The 22899-nt window shown below is 37.4% G+C and overlaps 1 protein-coding gene across 3 annotated transcripts; it reads left to right on the forward strand.

The window, feature by feature from the left end:
* Positions 1–44: 44 nt before the first annotated feature.
* On the forward strand, positions 45–19124 carry C3H9orf85 (chromosome 3 C9orf85 homolog). Of its 3 annotated transcripts, XM_032212884.1 has the most exons (4): positions 45–249; positions 14875–14981; positions 16992–17105; positions 18965–19124. In XM_032212884.1, exons 1-4 carry the CDS (start codon positions 148–150, stop codon positions 19104–19106), a joined length of 465 nt encoding a protein of 154 aa, XP_032068775.1. In that variant the 5' UTR covers positions 45–147; the 3' UTR covers positions 19107–19124. The 3 variants fall into 3 exon arrangements, with proteins under 3 accessions (XP_032068775.1, XP_032068777.1, XP_032068776.1); XM_032212886.1 differs by lacking the exon at positions 16992–17105 and having other exon boundaries at positions 18965–19052; XM_032212885.1 differs by lacking the exons at positions 16992–17105; positions 18965–19124 and adding an exon at positions 15352–16195.
* Positions 19125–22899: the final 3775 nt, after the last annotated feature.

Here is a 22899-nt window from a genome sequence, read left to right on the forward strand (position 1 = left end):
AGATTTCCTGGCAGGAAGGCGGGATCTTCTTCATTGAAGCCAATAGCAGCCGCTCTGCCGCTGGAGGTAACTTGAGGAGCTTCAACAAACCTCTTCGCCGGATGTGAGGAGCAGATTTGCTTCCGGCTGAGGGGAGAAGCATGGAAGATGAGTTCACAGAGAGGGAACGTATCCCGGACGCGAGCTCAACGGCACCAGAACGCTCAAGGCTTCAGGAATGACAAGTACGACTCCAGCGCCCAACGCAAGGTTTGAGGCCGGGTTTCAGAAGTCCCCCCCTTCTTTTCGATCTCAGAGCGGCAGATCTCTTCATGAGTCGATCAAATCTTCTTGGTCCCGACTAGTTTTTTAAAAAATTTAGATGCGCAAACCCCAAACTCAGGGGTGGGCAGCTTGTGGCAACTTTATGACCTGTGGACTTCAACTCCCAGAATTCCTGCGCCGGGTTGTCCACAGGGCATAAAGTTATCATAGTTGCCCACCCCTGCCAAACTAGTTGAAACAGTAAGGGGGTTTCCCCTCTCTAGGAGCGCGGCCTGCAAAAGAACTTGGAGATTCAGCACTTTTTGAAAATAATTAGGAGGTTTTCGTGTAGTTATTTAAGAGTGAGAATGTGTGTGCCCTGAGCAGCTGCTAGAAATCTTTGATAGCACCTGGTCATTTTCTGTTTTAGAGCACGCACATACCTTCATTAAGATGGTCAGGCTAAATGGGTAAGGCAGCGTTTTTTGAATATACTTTAAATACTCCTTACTTTAACCACCACTTACAGAAATATGCTAGAGTTAAAGAAAGATGCTGCATTAAGCTTAAAGATAGAAGTTAGGTGTGGTTGGTAGAATGGTCACCCTTTCTAATGTATAGTATGCAGAAAATGGGAGGAAGTTGTTTCACTTAAAAATCGAATTATGCACTTACTTAAGCCACTAATTGGCCACCCTTTAGAAAGGAATCAAAGCATACTAAATAACTACACATCAACAAAATAACCACCTTTGCAAAATCACAATTGTAAAGTCTATGTTTTTGTTTAACAAATCAGAGCAACTTCCTATAATGATAAAGGGGTGAAAATAATGTCAGATTCAATCTGGATTAGTCAGATTTAAGCAGTATTAAACTCAAAAGTGCACTAATAATTTAACCCCTGGTACATTTGAAAGGACATAGGTTCAGTGGATATAATCTGGATCTGATCCAATATAAACTCATAATGGGAGAATGGTACAAATACAATAAATATCAAATTAAAATTGAATGACCTGTAGAAGCCTGGAACAGTAAGAAAGTTTATATTAGGAAGAATATCATGTAAAAAAAGTTCTCCTCAAATCCTAGAGATGTTTTGGGGATGGTAGAAGAATGCTTTCAAGAAAGCCCCTGACTCTGATCAGGAGGCTTATTTGCTAATTTTACAGGCCTAAAATTTCAGGCATAAAATGTTACTTTTCTAAGTAATGAATAACATTTGTGTGGGGGGGAACACAAATATGACTATAGAATCTGTACAAATGTAAACCATTAAACTTTGCAATAGCTAAGTTCATTTGCAAATGATAGATATTTTCAAATTAAATTTCTCAAAACTAATGACTGCCATGCTTTTTGGAGTATAAGACACTAACTCCCCCCCCCCTAAAAGTGGGTGAAAATTGTGGTGCATCTTATACACTGAATGTTGTTGAAGCCCCACCCACCTCCCACCCTTTGGGCATTTTCGGTCTCCACGTGTTACCTTTTCGGCCTCCACACGCGCCATTTTAGATATGTTCGAGGCTGCAGGGATTGTCACAGCACATCGCTGCCAATCACCGCCACCTGGAACCGGCTGAAAATGCAACGCATGGATGCCAAAAATGGGGCATGTGGAGGCCAAAATCACAACACGTGGATGCAATTTGTAATTTTAATAGATTTGTATCCCGCCAATCCCAAAGGACTCCGGGCGGCTTACATAAAATCAGTTTAAAAATATTTTAAAAAGATTTAAAAATACAAGACAAGACTTAAAAACAAAACACAACACGCACTCAGTTTTAATGAGGGCTGAAGTTCAATCACTATCAACAGCCCTAGGCCTGCCGGAACAGCCAGGCCTTAACAGACTTACGGAAGGCCAAGAGAGTGGGGAGGGTCCGGATCTCAGGGGATAGATCATTCCAAAGGGCCGGGGCAGCAACAGAGAAGGCTGCCCCGGCCCTTTGGAACCGCCAGACGGCACTGCGTAGCCAACGGTACCCGGAGAAGGCCCGCCCTGTGCGATCTTATTGGGCGCTGGGAGGTATATTGCAGGAGGCGGTCCCGGAGATATCCAGGTCCTAGGCCATGTAGGGCTTTAAAGGTGATGCCAAAAGCACGATGTGCGGAGGCAGCAATCAGCAGCGATGTGCGGAGGCGATCCCAGCAACCTGGAACAGCTGATTGGCGGTATTTCGGGAGGCCGATTCAACCGCCAATCAGCTGCTTGTGCTGAATCAGGCAGCGATAACATGCTAAGGTTTACCAGACGGTTTGCTGTTTGTTGCAAGGACTCGAGCCAGACAAATACCGATGGATGCTGGTAGGCAGAGATAGATTTTTTTTTCTTGTTTTGCTCCCCCCAAAAGGTAGGTGTATCTTATAGTCCGGAGCGTCTTATACTCCGAAAAATATTGTACTTACTGTATATTTCTTTCTAACATCTAATTCTAGGCAGTTTTTAGTTTAATAGGAAAAGATAAATATTTTTAGTTTATGTATTAGGCCTGAGAAATATAACTTCCCTATCATTGACAGTCATGTGAATTAATGCAATTCTTAGACACACTGAATTTTAATCAGAAATAAGGAGGCTGGAGTGTCAATCTTTTTTTTTAAGTCTTACTGGTTTTCAGTAGAAATGAAAGAATAAAAAATGACCAGAAAATAGCAGGTAGCAGCATTTGGATGACCTTATTTGGGCAGAGAAATCAGAACTGGTTCTTGTATAAGAGATGATAAGAAATAGTGGGCTCTTGGTTAGAGTAGGACATAGAAAGAGTATCCTAGAAAAAAAGGCAAATTGCTTCTGTTGCAAGGCAGTTCTGCCAGGAGTTAGGCTCTGTTTTAGAATACCATTATCTGTTGTAGGATAAGAGGCTGAAAATGTATTGTGAGATTAGATTAGATAGTGAAGTCACCTTCAACATGTTACAAAGAAGTATGGCTGTGAACCCAGCCTTTGTATTTGTTAACAAGCATCCTGACAATATATACATCGCTGTTAAAGGAAACAAACTGGATTCAGGAGAATTAGAATATAGGTGCCATAAAGCACATATATATATGCATGTGCGTTCTATATCAGTATATGAACATGTACCATTGCTTTTGTTCCAACTAGAAATAAAGTTTGTTTGCTTGCTTTCCCATCCTGCTGTCCTTAGCAGAGGACTTTTTAAAGCCTAATTGGATTGGTCTGTTCTGTATTTAGAATGAAAATGGTTAACTGAGGTAGATGAATGAGTGCGTGCATAACTAGGATGTATACAACTGCTATATCGGGAATCTGTTACACATTCCCTTACAATATTGTGCAATATAACTGTAGCTATTAGATGAAATTTGGCTTTCTTGTTACAAATTAACTGCTTTTTCCATCAGGGCAAATACCAGCCTATTACCAAATTCTGTTTTCCATTTCCTATAGACTAGATGCCTATAGGAAGTCTGAAAACAAGTTATGAATTCATGCTGCTGATCCATAATAACTAGAATACACCACATGCTTTTGATTTTGAAAGCAGTAAATATTGTTTCTGTAAACTTTGGTGAGTCAGTCCAATCATTTTTAAAGCTGCTGTATTTTATGGTAGGCAGTTTCAATTATGTAATGTCAGAAGTACTATATGTGTTTATCTGCCCTACATCTGACATCTTCATCATTCATCTTCCCTAGATTATTCTAAAGTCAGCTATTTATACTGTAATAGCAAAAATTGTGTTATTGTATCTTCATTTTGCATAATTTATAAAGCTGTATCACATTCTGAAAATGATAGAGGAATATAGGTGTTACGTTATTGATGCCCACTTTTATGTAATTTGCTGATCTTGAATGTGTGTTAAAGTCCATTAAAAGATATTCTGTCCCTTTTTCCAAAAATGCTTTATTTGAGCAAGAATGTAGTAGCCAATAATAATGTGGGATTTTTCTGTTTATTATTCATTGTCCACTACTGCATACAGATGGCATGATCGCTGCACTTTAGAGAAACAAATGTTTGTGCACTAGAAACAATAGCCCAGTTTGGTCATACTCCTAAACAGTATTAATACTGGAAGAGCCAGTTTTAGCTTTGTGTTTAACAAGTAACAAAGGTGGAGTGTCATAACCTATGGCAAATAAAGTAAGTATTTTAATTACAGAACAAATATATAGCTAAGCACAATTCAAAAATAGCTGTACGCTAATGTATAAATAATTCCTTATTCACCTTTATTGCATTGGATTTTCAGTCCTTAAAAAAAATGATTTGTGCACTGGAAACATTTAAAGGAAATGCTTGTGTTGTTGTTTTTACTTTGTATAATTAAAGAAGTGAAACCCATCTATAAATCTCAAAGAAAATACAGTCACTGATACGGAACAAATATTTTAAAAGATAAAGAGGAGAATCATTGTGAAATATACTTTATCTTCCACAGTTGGCCTATTTAAATTTCAGTTTCCTCCTATGAGTCAGTGATATGGCACAACTATGCCCTGCTTCTAATGCTTACTTTTAAATTTTCTGTTCTTGCATCTTTCTAATAATACAATTCACATATTTTTTCCTCATGTATTTGCAGTGGGTTATTTTCCTGTGACAAATAGTTGTAACTAATAGTTCAAGAAGTGTATGGCTTAGCAAGAATTATGGCTATATTTTAAAAAGTCCTGACCATCTGTTGTTCAAAACTGGTGTGTACTAAATGATAGTGTTAGAAAAACAAACTGATGTGTGATTATCTAAATCCTTAATTAGTCTGTTTCTACACATGTTGCATATTTTAGTGGTTAAACCATTTCAACTCAGTCCAAATTCATATCACTTTTACTTTTAAGGTCTACTGTACAGGGAACAGAGCAGGAGAATAAGATGTTAATTTGATACTATGGATGCATTGTGTAGAAATAATTTTCATCTCTGCTTAGTGTTTCCAGACTAAACTAGATCAGACCAAACTGGTAATAATACAAATAATGACTTAAACTATAGTATACATAATCTAGCATACTGCCTTAAATTCCTGTCTCATGTATCATAACTGGACTTTGGGTGAAACCTAGTATCATATTAGTTGATTTGGTTTCCTAGTGGGTCCTCATTTCCCTTAATTCTACATCCCCATAGGTCTGCTTTTGAGACATGGTAACAGTCCAGAATATATTTTGGGAATGAATGGGAAATTACTTGGAGAAAGAAATGCTTGCTTCTTCAAATTCCATTGGAGAAATTACGTTTATAAATAGATGCATGACTTGAATATTATCCTTTCTGTCCTACTAAGGAACTAGAGTATGACCACTGTTGGAAGCTCATGTGATAGTCAGATGTTTTGAAAATAGTCTGATGCAGATGTTAACTTCTTACACTATTTTTGACTTTTGGAAAAAAATAAGAATTTGGCTTGTGGCTTCATAGAGAATCATCATTTCTGATATAGATTTTTTTCCTTTTGGAGTATCAGTCAAATCATGGCATCTCCTTTGCATATGTGTCTGCCTGAGATCTTTCTTCATATCCTGTTTTATTTGTACTCTTCCCTTATGTACATATACGCCCAGACAGGGATAAGCACACATATTGACAAAGTGTTATTTTTCAAAGGGCAACATAAAGATGTCGTAATTAATGGAACAACCTTAATCCTTTTGTCAGGGTGAATATAGGTGAGTGATTGAGGAGAGGCTAGAAAAGCAAAGGAAGAGAGCAGATATCAGCACTCTTAAACAGATCCATTGACTGCATATCTTGCAACCAGTAGCGCCGCCTAAGTCCGGGGTGTCAAACTCAAGGCCCGTGGGCCAGATCAGACCCACCAGGTGCTTAAATTTGACTCGAGGAGCCGCCCTGGAAACAGCAAAGGACCAGCCTGCCGTTCTTCTGCCAGCGAAAATGAAACTTGGGAGGACCGCGCACAGTCTCCCCAGGCTCCGTTTATGATGGCAGAAGGCTGCAGGAGGCCCTTGTGGCAGAAAATGGAGACTGCATGAGTGACATCGAGCTGGCCATGCCCCCCTCCCCCCCAAAAAATCAAACACAACCCTGATGCAGCCCTCAATGAAATCGAGTTTGACACCTCTGGCCTAAGTGATTAGAGATTTGAGAAAAAGTTTTTTTGATCCTTCAAGCAGATTCATCTTAAATGAATCCTCTGTAAATGAAGGTTCAAAAGCTGGTATTCAAGATACTTTATTGAATCCTGCATATTTCTTGCTTTCTCAATCTTACTGAAGTTTTGTCAGGTATGAAGATACCACATGAAGATACCTCTTGCTCCTTGCTTCGAATTTTTGGGAGGGCGGGGAGATGGGGGGAGTTGATCTTATTTTGTATTGAGTGTGATAGAAAACTTTAAAGAGAAAACTGGTAGTTCAGGATTTAACTGTGGGGTCTTTAGTGCTCTCTGAGCTTGGTTGTTTCCTTGCAGACATTTCATTACAAACTAGGGAACATCAGTATGAGTGCTGATGTTGCCAAGCTCAAAGAGCATTAAGGGTCCAATCCCACAGATAACTCTAAAATTGGAGGATATACAGCTTTTACAGCAACTCTCTTATCCATCTTCTTATTCTTTTTATTTGTAAACTATATGAAATGTTTCAAGGTCAAAAAGAGTAATAATGGCTGGTCCAGTTTATTTAAAAAACAAAAAACAAAATCACCAGGACTTTTTTTTACCTCAGATGGAAAAATCTGTATTATCTTACTCTGATCTTTACAATGTCTTGTACTATTGTGCATGGTATATTATTGGAGCATTATGTATCACTATTTATCTTTGCTTGTATTGATAGTATGACATTAATATATGTATATTTTCATCAAATTTCTTAACTTTTAAAATTTGAGAAATCAGTAAATTTATCCTGTAGCTTCTGCCATTAGAGTGGAAATAGTTATCATTCTTCATCCCTGTGAACATTAAAATCTGGCCATTTTAAAAAGGAAAATAGACACAGTAATGGGAGAATGAAATTAATACATGTAGTATTGATTCATTTGAGTGTGAAAATCAAGTGTTTATGTGTAAAACCAATTGAGTACCTGATCATAATTGAGTCCAAAATTTCCATTGCTAAGATAGTTGTTAAGTGAGTCACACCTAATTTTACAACCTTTGCTATGACTGTTAATCAAATCATTGCAGTTAAGTGAGTCATGGTTATTAAGTGAATCTGGCTTCCTCCATTGACTTTGCTTGTGAGAAGCCAGCTGGGAAGGTTGCAAATGGTGATCCCATGATTCTGGGACTCTGGGACAGTGCAATTGTCATAAATAAGTGCTAGTTGCCAAGCACCTGAATTTTGATCATATGACTATGGGGATACTGCAATGGTCATAAGCGTGAAAAGTTTTCATAAGTCATTTTTTTTCAGTACTGCTGTAACTTCAAACAGTCACTAAATGAATGGTTGTGTAAGTCAACTACTAGTGGCAAAGCTAGCTTCCAGATACAGGTAAAACAAACCTGGATTAGGAAGTAAATGTCAAACAGGAAACGAGTCATAGCTAATGCAACATCAGCTTTTATTGTCTCACATGGCATTGCCTGGAAAGCTTATAAATAGCAGCCATGAAAATCTACAGTATGAGTCATGGTTTTGTTTTATAATTGCCATATTTCTTGTTTTGTTGCAATTAAATAATGCACTTTGGCCTTTCTATAGATTCTGGTTTGACAAGTTGCATGATTGACATTTAAATAGCTGTTGGAAAAAGTATGCAATCCGTTTAGAACTGCATACATTGGGCATGCCTTTTTGCATTCCATATATTCAGATATTACAGGCTTGACTATTTAGCAAGAAACATTTCCTTTTTCAGTTGTGATCTTATAGTCCACTAGCTGGATATCCGTGCTTCGCTACAAAACTATAAGGAGCCCAGGCCTCTCCTGAGTGAAGAAGTGGAACTGAGGTAACGGAATATGAGGCAACTGGCAGTTGGAACAGAGTTCTTTTCAGGTGGGGAGGGGGCTGGTGTCATCATTTTAATACAGTTTGCTACAATTTGACCCAGTATATTTAAATATTTTTGTGCCATCTTTTCATTTATTTATTTTTTTCTGAAATAGGAATATTATTTTTAAATAATTTGTTAATATTATTAGCAACATTGTTTCCTAAATATTTAAAACATTTATAGTTTTAATTTATTGGATGCCTCATTCTGTCCTTTAATAAGTGGGTAAAAACCCTTAACTGAGTCTTCTGAAATTAACCAGTAAACCTGATGATTCTATAGATTTTTCCAACTCCAAATATCATAGATTTCTTTCATGTCTTTTGAAGCATGCTGATGGTCTCCCAAAAGTATTAAAATTGTCAATGATGCTAATGTACTCCCAGAAATACATAAAATAGTATATTCTATTATTTTTAATACATAAATTAATACAAAACACTTTTTAGAGAAAGAAGGGTGATAGAGTCACCCACACATGTTTTCCTTGTTTAAGTAAATTAGGGGTAGGTGTCTTCATCCTGAAACATTTAGTGGGGAAATCAGTGAAATCGTTCACAGATTTGATTCAATAATTTAATAAATTTGTATAGCTACCTTTGTTCAGGATGATGTAGATCACGGGTGTCAAACTCGCGGCGTCACGTTGCTGTCTTATGACATATCACAATGTTTTGAATAATTGTGCTGTTTTTGATTTATAAATCATCCTTAATTGTCTAGGGCACCCATCAAAGTTTACTGGCTTGCCCCCCCCCCCCCCAAAAAAAGGATTAAACTCTGAATACTTAGGATGCATTTGAAATAATATGGGAAGCTGTCAGGGTTTAATTTATTTCAGTATTGTCAACTCTAAGAGACAAAGGCTTGAAGCACTTAAGTGGCCCCCTGCCATTTACGTCTGCGGTTCACATTTTGGATAAAAGTGCTGTACGCATATTCATTACCTTAATTATACTATAATACATGTGAGAAAAATTCTATGCATTTCTTAATTTTGTCATCTGTTTCTCTTACCACAATTGTCTTGAATAAGATGTTGGGTTTGGACTTAGTTGAAATTCTTAACTGACTGATAAATTCACATGATGCCACTCTGATAAATGGGAATTATTTTTACGAAAGATGACCAAAATCATGCAATAATAAGGCAAATACACTATGTTTTGTAACAGATGTCCTTGAGTCTGGCAACCCTCGGGTCATGTTTGAAATTCATCCACTAGGGGGCCGTGAAATTACAACCAGGCTGCAGAAATGGACAGCGAGTGCACGTGTACATGTATCCTCACTTGCAGGAGCAAGCGGGCAGTATGTACATGTGCACTCCATTTGTGTGAATGGCAGATGTGCGGGTCTGCTGCTCGCACAAATGGAGCTGCATGCACTTGCCTGCTGCTCATGCAGAACAACCCCCTCTTCTCCCTCGCCCCACTCCGCCACACTGCAAAGCTGAAAATGTTGGGGAATTCCATGCTACATAGCTTCCTCCTTGGAAGTGCTATAGAGATTTTAATCCACTTACTCTTGATTATACACAGATCAAATATTAAAAACCATAAACTTGAGTCTTGTTATTCTCTAGTAATAATTAAAATACCCCACTACCAATCAGATTGGAAACAAAATTTAATTGTTAGTCTCTAGAGCAGTGTTTCTCAACCTTGGCAACTTTAAGTCCTGGGGACTTCAACTCCCAGAATTCCCCAGCCAGATTCTGGGAATTGAAGTCCCCAGGACTTAAAGTTGCCAACATTGAGAAATACTGCTCTAGAGGCTTGTAAAAAAAAGGCACATTTTAACCACTTTTCAAAAGGTGACTAAAGTGGTTTATGCATTTTATAATGCAGGATACTTAACTTATGAATGCAAATCAAGCTGATATTATGCAGTTTAACCCTACAACCTACTTAGAGTTATAAGAACAGCCATTACCAATATTCTTGAGAATGTTGCCATTTATGAACATATCCTGTTTGTGAAACAAAGGTCACAATCGTGGAAAGTTGTCATGTGTCACAAGGTAATAGCTGGTGCATATATATAGAAAACATGGTCTTGCAATTAAAACTATTCTGGCTATACACACAGCGTCAGTCTGTACCCTATGAGGATGTAACAACTACACAGAATAATAAAAATTATCTCTACAATAGATAGCTTTGGACTTTACTCTATAAAGCTCAATAAATTGAAATCAGCATCTTGAATTGAACTTAGAAACTTATAGGAAGTCAGGGCAGCACCCTCAAAATAGTTGAATCATCCTGTAGCTACGATATCAGCAGGTGGACTGATGCATTTTGTACCAATTGCATTTTTGAATTAGTCTTCCAGAGCCACCTGGAAGAGAGTTTACTGCAATAATACAAGGCTTGAAGTACATCTGACTGTGTTTACATTTCTATGTATAAGCACATCTTACCTGGCAGTGCTAGCAGAAACGTATGCATACATACATAGACAAATGAGGAGAAATTTCAAAGCCTTCCACAGGACATGGCTGCTTTTATGATATCAAATAGATTTTTTTTGCTATTCTTCTACACTTTGCAAAGCATGTGTTTCGAACGCTTTGCACAGCCATAGCTTTTGGTTCATAATAACAGATACACAGATGAAACAAATGTGTTGATTTGGAATTCAGACCACAAATGTTCAAATGTCACTTTTGGTTTTTTAGCAGTTCACCCGTTTATTCACTGACTTTTTGCACGTATAAAGCTATTGAGTGTTATTATCAATAGATATAGAGATAGCTAACAGTGGGACTGTTAAAGCATTTTTATCTGCTTTGCTTGCCTAAAAGACTCATGTTGCATATCCTTATGGAACATACCTATTCATTCTGAGGAGTTTCATAATTTCCTTCTTCACTCAGTTCAGTCTCTTCTAATTCAGACTTACGCAGTTCAGGAACTCATTGCTCTCGCTGTCTCTTCATAATAGAGGACAGTCCACCATAGGCCCTTAGATGTAGATGGAATTTAGGAACTTAAGATTTCGTTTCCTTCCTTCCTCCCTCCTGCCTGGACAAACTGGTCCTGTAGTTTTCTTAGAATAATTTCATGAGTGGCTTGCCATTGCTTTCTTTCTAGGGCTCAGTCAGAGGGACCCTACTGGTTTCGTGCCTAAGATGGCACTAGAATTCACTGTCTCCTGGTTTCTTCACCACTACACCAGACTGGCTCTTTGGGTTTTTCTGTGATCACGCTGTTTCCTAAATAAACTTCAACTTTAGTTTTCTTTTCTGTAAGCATCGGAACAGAAGTTATATTCCTAACTACATTGTTAAACAATTATTTCTGCCACATAAAGCTGTTTGTTACCCAGCAATAAGCTATTGGGCCCAGAGCAGAGAAAAGTTTAAAGATTATGAAAAAAGAGGTAGGGTTTTTTGTTTCAGTTCACAAGTGCTTACCTGTCTGCAAGAAGGACAGATCGATAAGGCAGGATGGGCAGTCTCTAAGGAGAGCGGACACTTGAGAGGCTGAACAACAGGATGCCCTCTTCAGTTCTGCTGTTTAATTTCCCCCTTTTTTCTTAAGATGATAATGATTGTGTCTGCTTCCCAGAGCTATGTATGTGAGATGGCAGATATATAAATGTAACAAATGTAATAAAGTAAGCATATACCTTGAATCCAAGTTAATATCCTTTGCATTTGTTCTGTGCTTTTTGTATCAACAAGATGTGAAAAGTATTGCTCCTATGCCTTTTCTCTTTCGCTCTCAAAACAAGGAGTGGAGTAGAATAAATCCTACTTTAGGCTTGAGTAAATGTCTGCCAACAAATTACCAATAGGATTACCAATGTATTCAGCAATTTATATAATTTAATAGTTAATGTAAGGATTTTTTTTGTCACTTCTGCCACTGCCTTCACTTTTTTCTTAAATTAAAGTAGGAAGGGATATTCATTAAGACACACATTTCTCTTCAGGTAATCTGTGGGAACTATGTGGAAGGTAGGGACAAGGTAATATATTTTTCTATACTCCTGTCTTTCTTTTCATTGCTTTCTTCATGTTTAAATGGAAGAGAGTTGGCTGATGTCTTACAGAAAGCTTTTGAAATTAGCCCAAGGACTGCATTAAATTAAGCTGAATGCTCTTGATGGCTCAACAACTACTCATTGCCCTTCCCTGGTATAAATCCAAATGATGATCTGGTATCTTCGTGGAAAAAAATAAGAGTAACTTATTTAGAGCCAAGAAAAAAGGGGGAGTGCTCTGAGGTGGCTTCCTCAGCCATACTGACTAGGCGTGCTGGGAATTACAGTTCCAAGAATCTGAAGGGCACCAGATTAGGTAGTTTGTTATTGTGTGATGCACAGTCACGCACACAATGATTAGGTGGTTTGGATTTATTAGTACTAATGACTCTTAGTGTCTGAAAAAGGGGTACTCTCTTGGATAATATGATTTTATCATTTGCATACAGCATTAGATTTGTGTATGCTTGATTGCTCACAAAAATCATAAGAGGAATTTTTAAACACAAACAACCCCACACTTTAATTTTCCATTGAAGAAAATGTGTATTTCTGTATCTAAAATACGATGAGCTTCAATCCTCAGAAGATTCTTAATTGCTATAAGTTTTAATAATTCAGAAGTAGTATTGATCGTAGAGATGACACTTGGACTCCAAGGTGGGCAAAGCTCTGGCTTTCTTTGGAGACAACATGCTATTAGTCGAACTCTAACGTCATATCTAAATCAGCAGGTTAAGTTCAAAGATTACTTTTTTATTGCAAGTTCGTGATCACCAGAAATACCAACATTGTCTTCAGGAGCCAGAAGTGGAAAATTTAAAGATAAAAAAAACTTTTGAACAACTATGGTGAAAGGGAGGAAATTAAAGAAAAATCCTAAAGAAAAGAATTTTTGATATAGATTCACAAGTTTAATTAGATAGTACTATAAAAAACTCATTTTAGGACAATAGGAAGAGTGTTGTTCTGCGTGGCTTGTTCCACTTGAAATAGTTTAGGTCATCAAAGGCAGCTTGATGATTTATGATTTCTTGAAATAGTGTCGTAGTAAACATATTGCTATTTGAATAAATAACATTGTTAGTTACTAACAAATTCAGCATCTATAAATTAAAAATTACCTGTTAATCTTGACTGAAGATTATTTTGAGCAAAGAAAGCTTACACTTTTGTATAAACCTCTTAATTTTAAAATTAGAATAGCTACCAAGTTCTGAATTGTACAAATCTCTTTTTTTGCAGTGGAATTGGGCTTTATTATAAAAAGGTAAAGCACCGAATAAGCTAATGGTCATTACAGTTCTATATACCATACAAAAAAAATAGACCTAATATTGTGTTTTTAAGGCAAATGTGAATGTTCAAGCTTTTTGAAAAGTAAACTCCCATTCCATATGACCTCCTTTAAATTCAATCTGAGGGTATTTTCAGAAATGGACTATAAAATGGCATAAGCATGTATGTTTAAACTCAGAAATCTGACTTAAAAAATTCTGATTCAGAAGTACCAAGTCCTTTGACTATAATCTACAGATTAACTTCAGATATATTTAGTAACTAGCTGTGCTCCGCTATGAAACTATGTGATTGGGCTTGATAAATCGACACTTACGGCTTGAAAATTAATGAGTAGTTAAGATTGGCCTCTCCTCTCCCCTTCTCTCCCTCAGGCTTGCCTCACAGAAGCCTCTCTTCTTTAATCCTCCTTCTCTCCTAAGGCTGGCCCCATTGATCCTCCTATCTCCTCCTCTCCCTCAGGCTTGCCTCATTGATCCTTTCCTATCTCTTCTCTCCCTCAGGCTTGCTCCACAGAAGCCTCTCCTCTCCTACCCCCTTCTCTCCCTCAGGCTGGCTCCATTGATCCTCTTCTATCCCCCTTCTCTCCCTCAGGCTTGCCCCACAGATGCCTCTCCTATCTTATCCCCTTCTATCCCTCAGTCTAACTCCTTAGCATCAGAGCGTTTTTCAGGTGGGGAGGAGGAGTAGAATGTCTAAACTCCCAGCCCGCAGGCCGGATGAGTCACATGCTGGCCATGCCCATGCCCACACCCAAATGGCAATTGGAAAAGCGTTCTTCTGATGGTCATTTCAAAAAATCTTTTCTTAGTGAGCACTTAGAAGCCAAGAGGAACATACGTGCCAAATTTCAAGTTTGTAGGCTTTACAGTTCTGGAGATTTCGTAATGATTCGTGAATGGTATTTCGCTTTTATATATATAGATTATTACATCTAGGCTTGCTTTTGGATAAAACCATATAAAAGGGGGGGGGGAACCTCAGTTTCAGAATAACTTTATTTTATTAACGGTCTCATGAAACTGAATTTGTTTCTTATCATGTTGGCCTAAAGATGATAAAGTCAAATAATAAATTAATTCTTGCTCTAAAATCTTACTAGGTAGCTTTCTCAAAACTATCCAGAAAATCAAACTCTGAATTTAAACATGATTCCTCGTGCCTGTCCTTTGCATGAGTTAATGCATAACAAGAAGGCTCCACAGGAATGATAGGCTGCTGATATGCTGTAACAAAAATTATGGGGTAGGAAATACATGTTTTGTTGTTTATGTCTAGCAGTAGAAAACTTACTAAGTATTTTAAAAAAAACAACCAAACTAAAATTGAATTGTTACTGATTTGAAGGATGAGTGTCTATCATTAAATTTGATTTTTCAACTTTTTCTCATAGAAAATCAATGCAAAACACCATGAAGGGCTCTGTCAACACTGTAAGGAGGTCCTGGAATGGCGGGTAAAATTCAACAAGTATAAACCATTAACACAGGCTAAGAAATGGTGAGTAAATTGTTATTGTAATATATTAAAAGCCATATGGCCAGTCCAGGAGGTATAGAAACTTTTAATCAGTTGTGGCCTAAGAGAAGGTAGATCAGACTGTGTAGAGCCCACCCACCCCTTTTTAAGGGAGCAAAAATACTTTAAGAGTCAACTATACTAGAAATATGCATTGTTATGTACTTTTGAACAAGGTGCACCAGGGAAAGATTACCATAAAACCCTCCTTACTAAAAATTGTAATTAAGCCAGAGCCATACAAGATTTCCTTAACCTAAAGTAGGTAAATAGTTTAAGTATGAAAATGCCTCTTTAACTTCCTCAAGCCTACAGTTTATCAATAAGTAACAGTGATTCTTCCATTTTTTAGGGGCAGTTGAGAAGCAACCTCAGGAGACTATGATTTTAACCACAAAAACAGTGGGAGGTGATCAGTCCTTTCCATGATAACAAAGGAAGCAATTTTTTGCAGCTTTAAGGGTAGTTTTTCTGTGCCCCTTGTTTGTTCTAAGATTTTTAGAGGTGTTTGTTTTTAATTAAAAAACATATCTAGGTTTTGTAACATGCATTTCTGCCAAGTGCATCACTAGGTGATTCATGCAAAGGAATTGTAAATAACCTTTGAGCTTAACTCTGTTTAAAATGTCTTATCAGTATCATTCAAGTCTCTTATTTTCCAGTGGAAGGGAAGTGTTCAAAACAAGCATTGTGTCTTAATTCAATCCTGTACATAGAACAAAGAAGAATATAACTTTAAGAAGCGGCTGCACTTCATTAGGGATATTTTTTTAAATACTACCAACAAAGTAGTGTGAAAATTACTTAGAGTTGCATTAATGGTTCTTGGCCAAGCTAAAAAAGAAATCTTGCAAGACAGGGACTACTTGTATTTGCTACATATGTTCCTCCTGCAACATGCTTGGCAAGGCCTTTAAACAGATTGGCCTCAAATTCTTCTTACTCCTCGCTTCCCTTGAATTCTTTTCAGTCAAGACACAAAATCACTTATGAATAGGATTATCTGCTGGCCAGAAAAATAAAAGCTCTATGATCAGCTCTGGCAGTTTATGAATATGCCTGATATAGTTGTTGCTAAAAAAAAACCGTAGAGAGACTGGTTGGCAACTGCTACTAAATATTTAAATCTGTCAGTTTACAGTTTTAGTTTAATAGATACTTCAGAAATTAAGTATTTTCTATCAAATGGTAAATAGGGCCAGAGAAATGGACAAAAAGTTTAATGACAGATGCACTAGACTAGAATCTAAAATACATATGTCCTGGTATTGTGAAGTTCACATCTATAATCTAATCCACATTTGGAAGTAATTTCAAAATTCTTTGTTCTTGAATTCAATTTACTCTGTAAGAGATTACTTTACAATGTATGATGAAATTTATTTAATAAAAAGATTGAATAATGTTTGTACATGTGCATAGATATAAGTTCTTTGAAGGCCTAGCCATTGATTTTGTACATCTCTGTATTTTAAAATTGTTGTCGTTGGTGTTTTTAAAATACTTAGAACTAATGAAGATTAATTGCAGATAGATATTTTTATGCATAGATTGAATGTATGGTTTGTGCTGGCTACTTTAAACATCATGTATATGGTAAAGTATGATCAGGAGCTACCAGTTTTTGCCAACTGTATAAATAGAAATAAATTGCCATACCATCTCAAAGATACATTGTTTTGTTGCCACTTTAAAATTTTAGTCAGTATCTACTCAAACAACATATTTTAAGAACAATTAACAGTTTGTTCAAGAACATTATGAAACTGAGAATTGCTAAGGAATTAGGTATTACAAACTTCATTTTCTTCCCAGAAAATGTATCTTTCCATTACTTGCGTTTCAAAATTTCTAAACATTTTTACAAATAATATCTTTTTTTAAAGTATATGATACTTGGAAAAATTCTATTTATGATTTCACAGGTTGCTTTGTGTCAAAAGAGCCATATGAAATATTTTAATTCAGCTTTAATTCTTTTTCTCTTAATAGCATAAAATGTCTGCAAAAGACTGTAAAGGATTCTTACCATATTATCTGCAAGTCATGTGCCTGCGAACTAGAGCTGTGTGCTAAGTGTGGAAAGAGGGAAGACATTGTGATTCCGTAAGATTTCCTGTAACTCCATAAAATTATTTAACAATTATATTATGATACGTAATAATTCTCCCTGTCCTATGAGGTCATTAAGAGATGGCCTGCTTAAGATCTTGTCACCACAGGCGGGGATATTGGGTTAGAGAAGCCAGGACATTTCATCCGTGGGACCTGGCAGCAAGTCATCATGCAAGGTCCTCACTCATGATTCTCACTTAACTATGGAAACAGGGACTGCTGGGATTACTGTTGCTAAGCAATCTGATCACATGACATCACCACATCACTTAGTAATGGAAATTTACAGTTAAGCAAGGACTTTCTGTACTGTGTTATGTGCTGCCAGAGTCATTTGATCTGGGTTTCATACCTTTTTTGTTCAAGCTGAGGAGAGAAACCTCTTGTAAACTGGGTGTGTACTCCTACACATGGGTCTTTCTCTTCTGCTTGGAGTGGAAGTAGAGGCCAGTGCAAATGCAGTGAAAGTTGAGTGTATGATGTCGTTTTGGTTTGAAGTTTGTAATCTATGATTTTGGTAAAATACATTTTATACATGCATTCTGTACATACATACCTATATTAAAAAATATGTGGACCAGTCTTGCATCTGAACACATGATTACAGCTGAAAACATGATGGCTTTACAGTATAAACAAGATGGCAAAATATTGTTTGGATGTTACTGTTTTAAGCAAATATAATAATCAATGGCTGTATGTGGACATACGGTAGTAGGCTTAACATAGAATGCCCTGAGACTTTTACTTCCAGTTTGTGATGTTCAACATATATGATCTAGCTATGAATATAAAAAGATTCCATAAAACTCAAAGCTAAGAATGGTAGTTGACACCAAAGAAGGCAGAATTAATATTCAAAAGAATTCTAAGAGGCTAGGATATTGTACTGAAATTAATAAAAAGAGAGGTATGTAAATTAAAATTTTATGTTCAGGTTAGGAAAAAAATAGATATAAGTATCAGATTAGGAGATCTTACTTGAGAATAGTATGGTAGAAAAGGATCAGGGTATCTTAATCGACCATAAACACATTGTGAAACAACAGCTACTAAAAGAAGAAAATTAAAGGAAGTTTGATGGGTTACTAAAAGTAACAATTCCATTCCAATCAACATTAGTTCAAATGTGGAATACCCTATCCAGCTCTAGATGACTTAATTTAAGAATAAGTTTAAAGAACTGGACTGTGTGTTCAAGAGAAGAGCAAATCGAAAAGTCAGTACCTGAGTACAAAGAGGGGTTTTTTTATCCCCCAGGCCTGTGACATTTTTCGTTTCATGGTGCTCCTTGTCCAGATCTGTTGTAGCTCTCTGTAATTTTTCAAATCATTCGCATTTCTAGTTTGAAATAAATATTGTTAAGTATTGTTTCTCTAAACTGTTAAATAATCAGCAATTTATCATTTAGAAGTTTAAACATTTAAAATAGTATTTAATAATTATATTTTCTCTCCTTTGGTGAGATATACACATATTCACAAAAATATATGGTGTATTTCTACCAATAGCTGACAGCTAAAATTATGGACGGTTTTGCAATGTGGAACACTAAACAGTTTTAGATTTTGGCAGTGTCATTATAGAAGCAGATCGTATCTCTTGTGTCACTGGTGAAGTGCTGCCTTGTACATGAACACTCTAGGTAGAAAAATGTTATGCTTGTACTGGCATGTCTCCTTAGCCAACCTGAGACATTACTTTGCTCTGTCTGCCCCACCAAGCTCCAGGTTACAGTCTGCCCATTCTTACATTAGATTTGTGCCACGTGGGGGAATACATAAAAGTTCCTTTTCCTTTCCTACCAGTAATAAAGTCTGACAAATATTATTGTCTTTCTTTTTTCGTAGAATTCAAACAAATCTGCAGCCTACTGAGCAAAGGCCTTCCCAAAACCATGAAAGACAGAATAACAGAAAAGATGTATTTGAGAAAGATGATGAAACAAATTTTAGTGGCTTGGAAGATGAAGATCTGGATTTACTCATATAGCACATTAAAAACTTAAACTGAAAACTACAGGGATCTAAATGATTTCTTCAAAACAAAGCTTTTGGGCATCATTTCATTTCTTCCTAAATGATTTGTTGGACATTTTTGCTGTGTGTGGAGTTCATAGCATCTGGAAACAGTTTTCACAAATCTTATGATTCCATTTTCTTCAAGAACTAAATTTGTTTAAAAGTTATGTTGTTAGGATAACTTTTTTATTTAATAAGTTAAAAAGCAACAGGTATGGTATCCTATATCTGACTTTAAGGTATTCATTGTTCCTCATTCTTTTCCTGACTCCTGTGCTTTCTTTCACTTACCTTATTCCTTTTGTTTATAAGGCAAGTAACTCCACACCAGGGGTGGGTTTCGACCGGTTCGCACCGGTCCCTGCGATCCGGTTGGTCGCTGAACCCGGAAATAAGTAACTTCCGGGAACGGCGAAGCCGCTGCGCCCGCGCGCGCCCGCACACCCGCGCCCGCTCCTTACCCGGTTTTTTCGAATTTTGCGCTTTCCACGCATGCGCAGAACGCCTGCGCGATCCTCCAGGAGCAGCTGGAGCATCGCGCAGACGCTAGTACGCATGCATGCGCCGCATGCACGCGCGCGCCGCGTGCGTGCGCGAGGACGCCGCCGGCCTCATTCCAACCGATCCGGTTGGAACGGGGCGAGAAACCCACCCCTGCTCCACACCATTTTTTTTCTTCAACAATTGTTGTTTCATCTCTTACCTTTATTTCCGCATGTGTAATACTTCCTCTGCCAAATTATTGTCTTTAAAGAGGTAATAGCATCACAAAATCACTAACGATTTGGGCCAGAGCCCAAATATTAGAGGGAAAGCAGAGCTGGTATATCTCCTTGGCTAAGGGAAAAAGGGCTTCACCATCTTCAGTGGCCACTCATGCTATTGTTTCTCCTCTTGTTATAAGAAATCATAATCGAACATTGGAGGAGCTTGACCTTCTTCTTATTTTTTTTGCTGCTTTTCTTTTTGCCTCTTCCACCATTAAATTGTTTCTCCCTCAGTCTTACTTTAACACCACTGAGAGTGTAAAGTAAGCATTGTGAGAGCATTTTGTAACACACACACACGCACACACACATGCATAATAAAACACATAATAAGCAGAGGCCAGTAAGATCCATTCTGTGAATCCTATACCCAGAACATGAAAGAATCTAGCCCTTTTACTGAAAAACCTTTGCACAGTGCCTAAGTACCAGGAGCCCTGGTGGTGCAGTGGTTAGAATGCAGTACCATAGGCAAACTCTGCCTACAGCCTGGATTTCAATCCTGATGGGAATCAAGCTTGACTCAGCCTTTCATCCTTTTAGCCTTCCAGGTAGATAAAATGACACATTGTTGGGGACAATATGCTGATATTGTAAACCGCCCAGAGTGTGTTGTAAAGTTCTATGGGGCAGTATATAAGTCTTACATGATAATTGCTTTGGCTAAGATATAGTGGCCATACTGGTAAAGATTAAAAAAAACATCAAGACAAGTAACAGATCTTTTCTAAATTGTAATTACTTTCATTTGGGAAATGAATTGTCAGATAGGAAAAGGAAACCAGTTGCTTTACAAGAAATATGTTTTGTATCATTCCTATCCTTGCTTTGGAGAAAATTAAAGAAATTATAGTATTATAAGAGCAGTTTGGATTGTATTTGTTGTGCTAAGTTTAAAAATAGCGATGTTACCTGCTTAACATGTAAATATAATATGTATGATGAGAGTTTTGTGTCTTGGTTGCCCATCACCACAGCAGACAACTGGAAGCTTATATTTTCATATTGCTTATTTATGTATTTGTTCTAGTTTAATAAATGAACATGGCCTTATTGATGATCAGGGTGATTTCCTGAAGCAAAACATTATTATAGGTACGCAATAATTGCTGCCAATCTCCACTCTGAAAACCTAATTTGACAAAAGTTGGAAATGAATTTTATGCTGGGATATCAAACATTTATATGTTAGTACCACGATAGGGGGAAAGGCATGATAGTAGTCTTCCCACGAAGAGATTCAGTCATAGGAAAGGGTTCACCGACAAATGCGCACTCGACAAAAGCGCACCGACGAAACCCTGGCGAGAAAACCCCGAGTTCTAAATCGCGCCGACGAATGAGTGCAGAAGCACGCCGACAACAGTGCGCTGACAAAAGCGCGCCTTCAACAAACAAGTAATAACCGCGAGTTCTAAACCTAACCCTTACCTTAACTGAAATCGCGCTTTTGTGGGCGCGGTTTTGTCGGCGCATTGTTGTGGGCGCGTTTATGACATCACTGTTTTCTCTCCGCGGTTTTGTCAGCACGCTTTTGTGCGCGCATTTGTCGGGTCATGATAGGGAAGAGGGTGCATATTTATTTTTTACAATATTCAAGGTTAAGACAAGAAATAATGGATGAAAGCTTTATAGAGGATGATCCAAATCTGAACTATGGAAAGATTTTCTAACAGTGAATTATCTAAGATTGAAAGAGCCTACACCCTTATGGAAGTCCCATCACTGGGGGTTTTCAAGAAAAGATTGGGCAGTCATCTTCCAGGATGGTATTTGGATTTCCGCAATCCAAATGCAGAGGATTGGACTAGACCATCTCCAAAGTACCTTCCAGGTCTAGGATTATTTTGTGATCGCTGTTTTTCAGTTGAAGAGTCACTTGGTTGAGTTGGGTGGCTATAGAAATTGAATAAATAAAAATTAATAAATTCTACAAATGTCTGAAGGAACATTTTCTTCCCCTGAGAGTTGTGGGAAGAAAGAAGAATTGATGAATGATCACCTTTTTCCATCAGAGCAACACACTTCTCTTCATGGAATGGGTCAACATTTGACTCATGCATTTTTATTTCTATTAGATTGTCTCCTTCCAAAGTGAGAAAGAGTGAACATTTCTTAAGTTTAAAAAAAAAATATCTTAAGTCCTAATTAGTAAGGCATCATTTCTTATGCAGAGCTGTTCAATAGGGTTATCCATATATCAGAAACTTTTTTAAATTATTGGGACCTCATGAATGAAAAAGGTGAGGGCATGTTAATGAATAGACAACAGTTGCTGTATTCATGTAGGAGCTAAAGTCTTTTTTTTTCCTTGCCGAGTCATTCTGAGACATTTACAACCGTACTATTAAAAATGCAGCAACAAAATCAATTGCATTTTACTGCTGTACTATGTCTATTAAGTATTTATATTCTACTCTTGAAATAATTTCCAGTGTAGCTTGGAATTCTTAAAAAAAATACAACCATAAAGCAGCAGCATCCAGCTGCTTCTATACTCCATAGCCAGCACTACAGAGCCAAAGGGATCGATTTTGGTAGTGATTGGATATAACTTGGAGCCAGAAGCTAGGCAGATGGAAGTTGTGCCATAATCTCAAATGTCCTTGAATGATTGGAACTGGAGTCACACCAGTAATTGAGGGAGATTGTCCTGTGGCTGAAAGATCTTTCCCCTTTGCAATTCTTGTTCTCCCAGACAAAGGAGATCAGGGGAATTTATGTCTGTAGGAGGCAACTTGCTATCACATTTAATGCACTTGCTATAGTCTCATGAAGTAATAGGAAATCAGCATACCAAGAGACATATGGACACATTCCAACACATCATAGTTGAAGCTTTTCCTGGATATAAGGAGGAACAGAAGAAAAACCAGGGAGGAAATATTGGCTATCAGTCTTGGGGATAGAAGGAACAAGGGATCCATATCAAGTGGTGCGAGCACTCAAGGGGCACTTTTCCTACAGCCTTTTGTCTTGCAAAGTTCTCAAGGCTTC

The sequence above is a fragment of the Thamnophis elegans genome, chromosome 3 (genome assembly GCF_009769535.1).
Source record: "Thamnophis elegans isolate rThaEle1 chromosome 3, rThaEle1.pri, whole genome shotgun sequence".
NCBI classification, from domain to species: Eukaryota; Metazoa; Chordata; class Lepidosauria; order Squamata; family Colubridae; genus Thamnophis; species Thamnophis elegans.

Bases quoted from the DNA above. Each gene is read 5' to 3' on its own strand.
- C3H9orf85 (XM_032212884.1), top strand. From the start codon at position 148: ATGAGTTCACAGAGAGGGAACGTATCCCGGACGCGAGCTCAACGGCAC. The intron at 14,982-16,991 runs GTGAGTAAATTG...TTCTCTTAATAG, and splicing joins TTAACACAGGCTAAGAAATG to CATAAAATGTCTGCAAAAGA. The intron at 17,106-18,964 runs GTAAGATTTCCT...CTTTTTTCGTAG, and splicing joins AGGGAAGACATTGTGATTCC to AATTCAAACAAATCTGCAGC.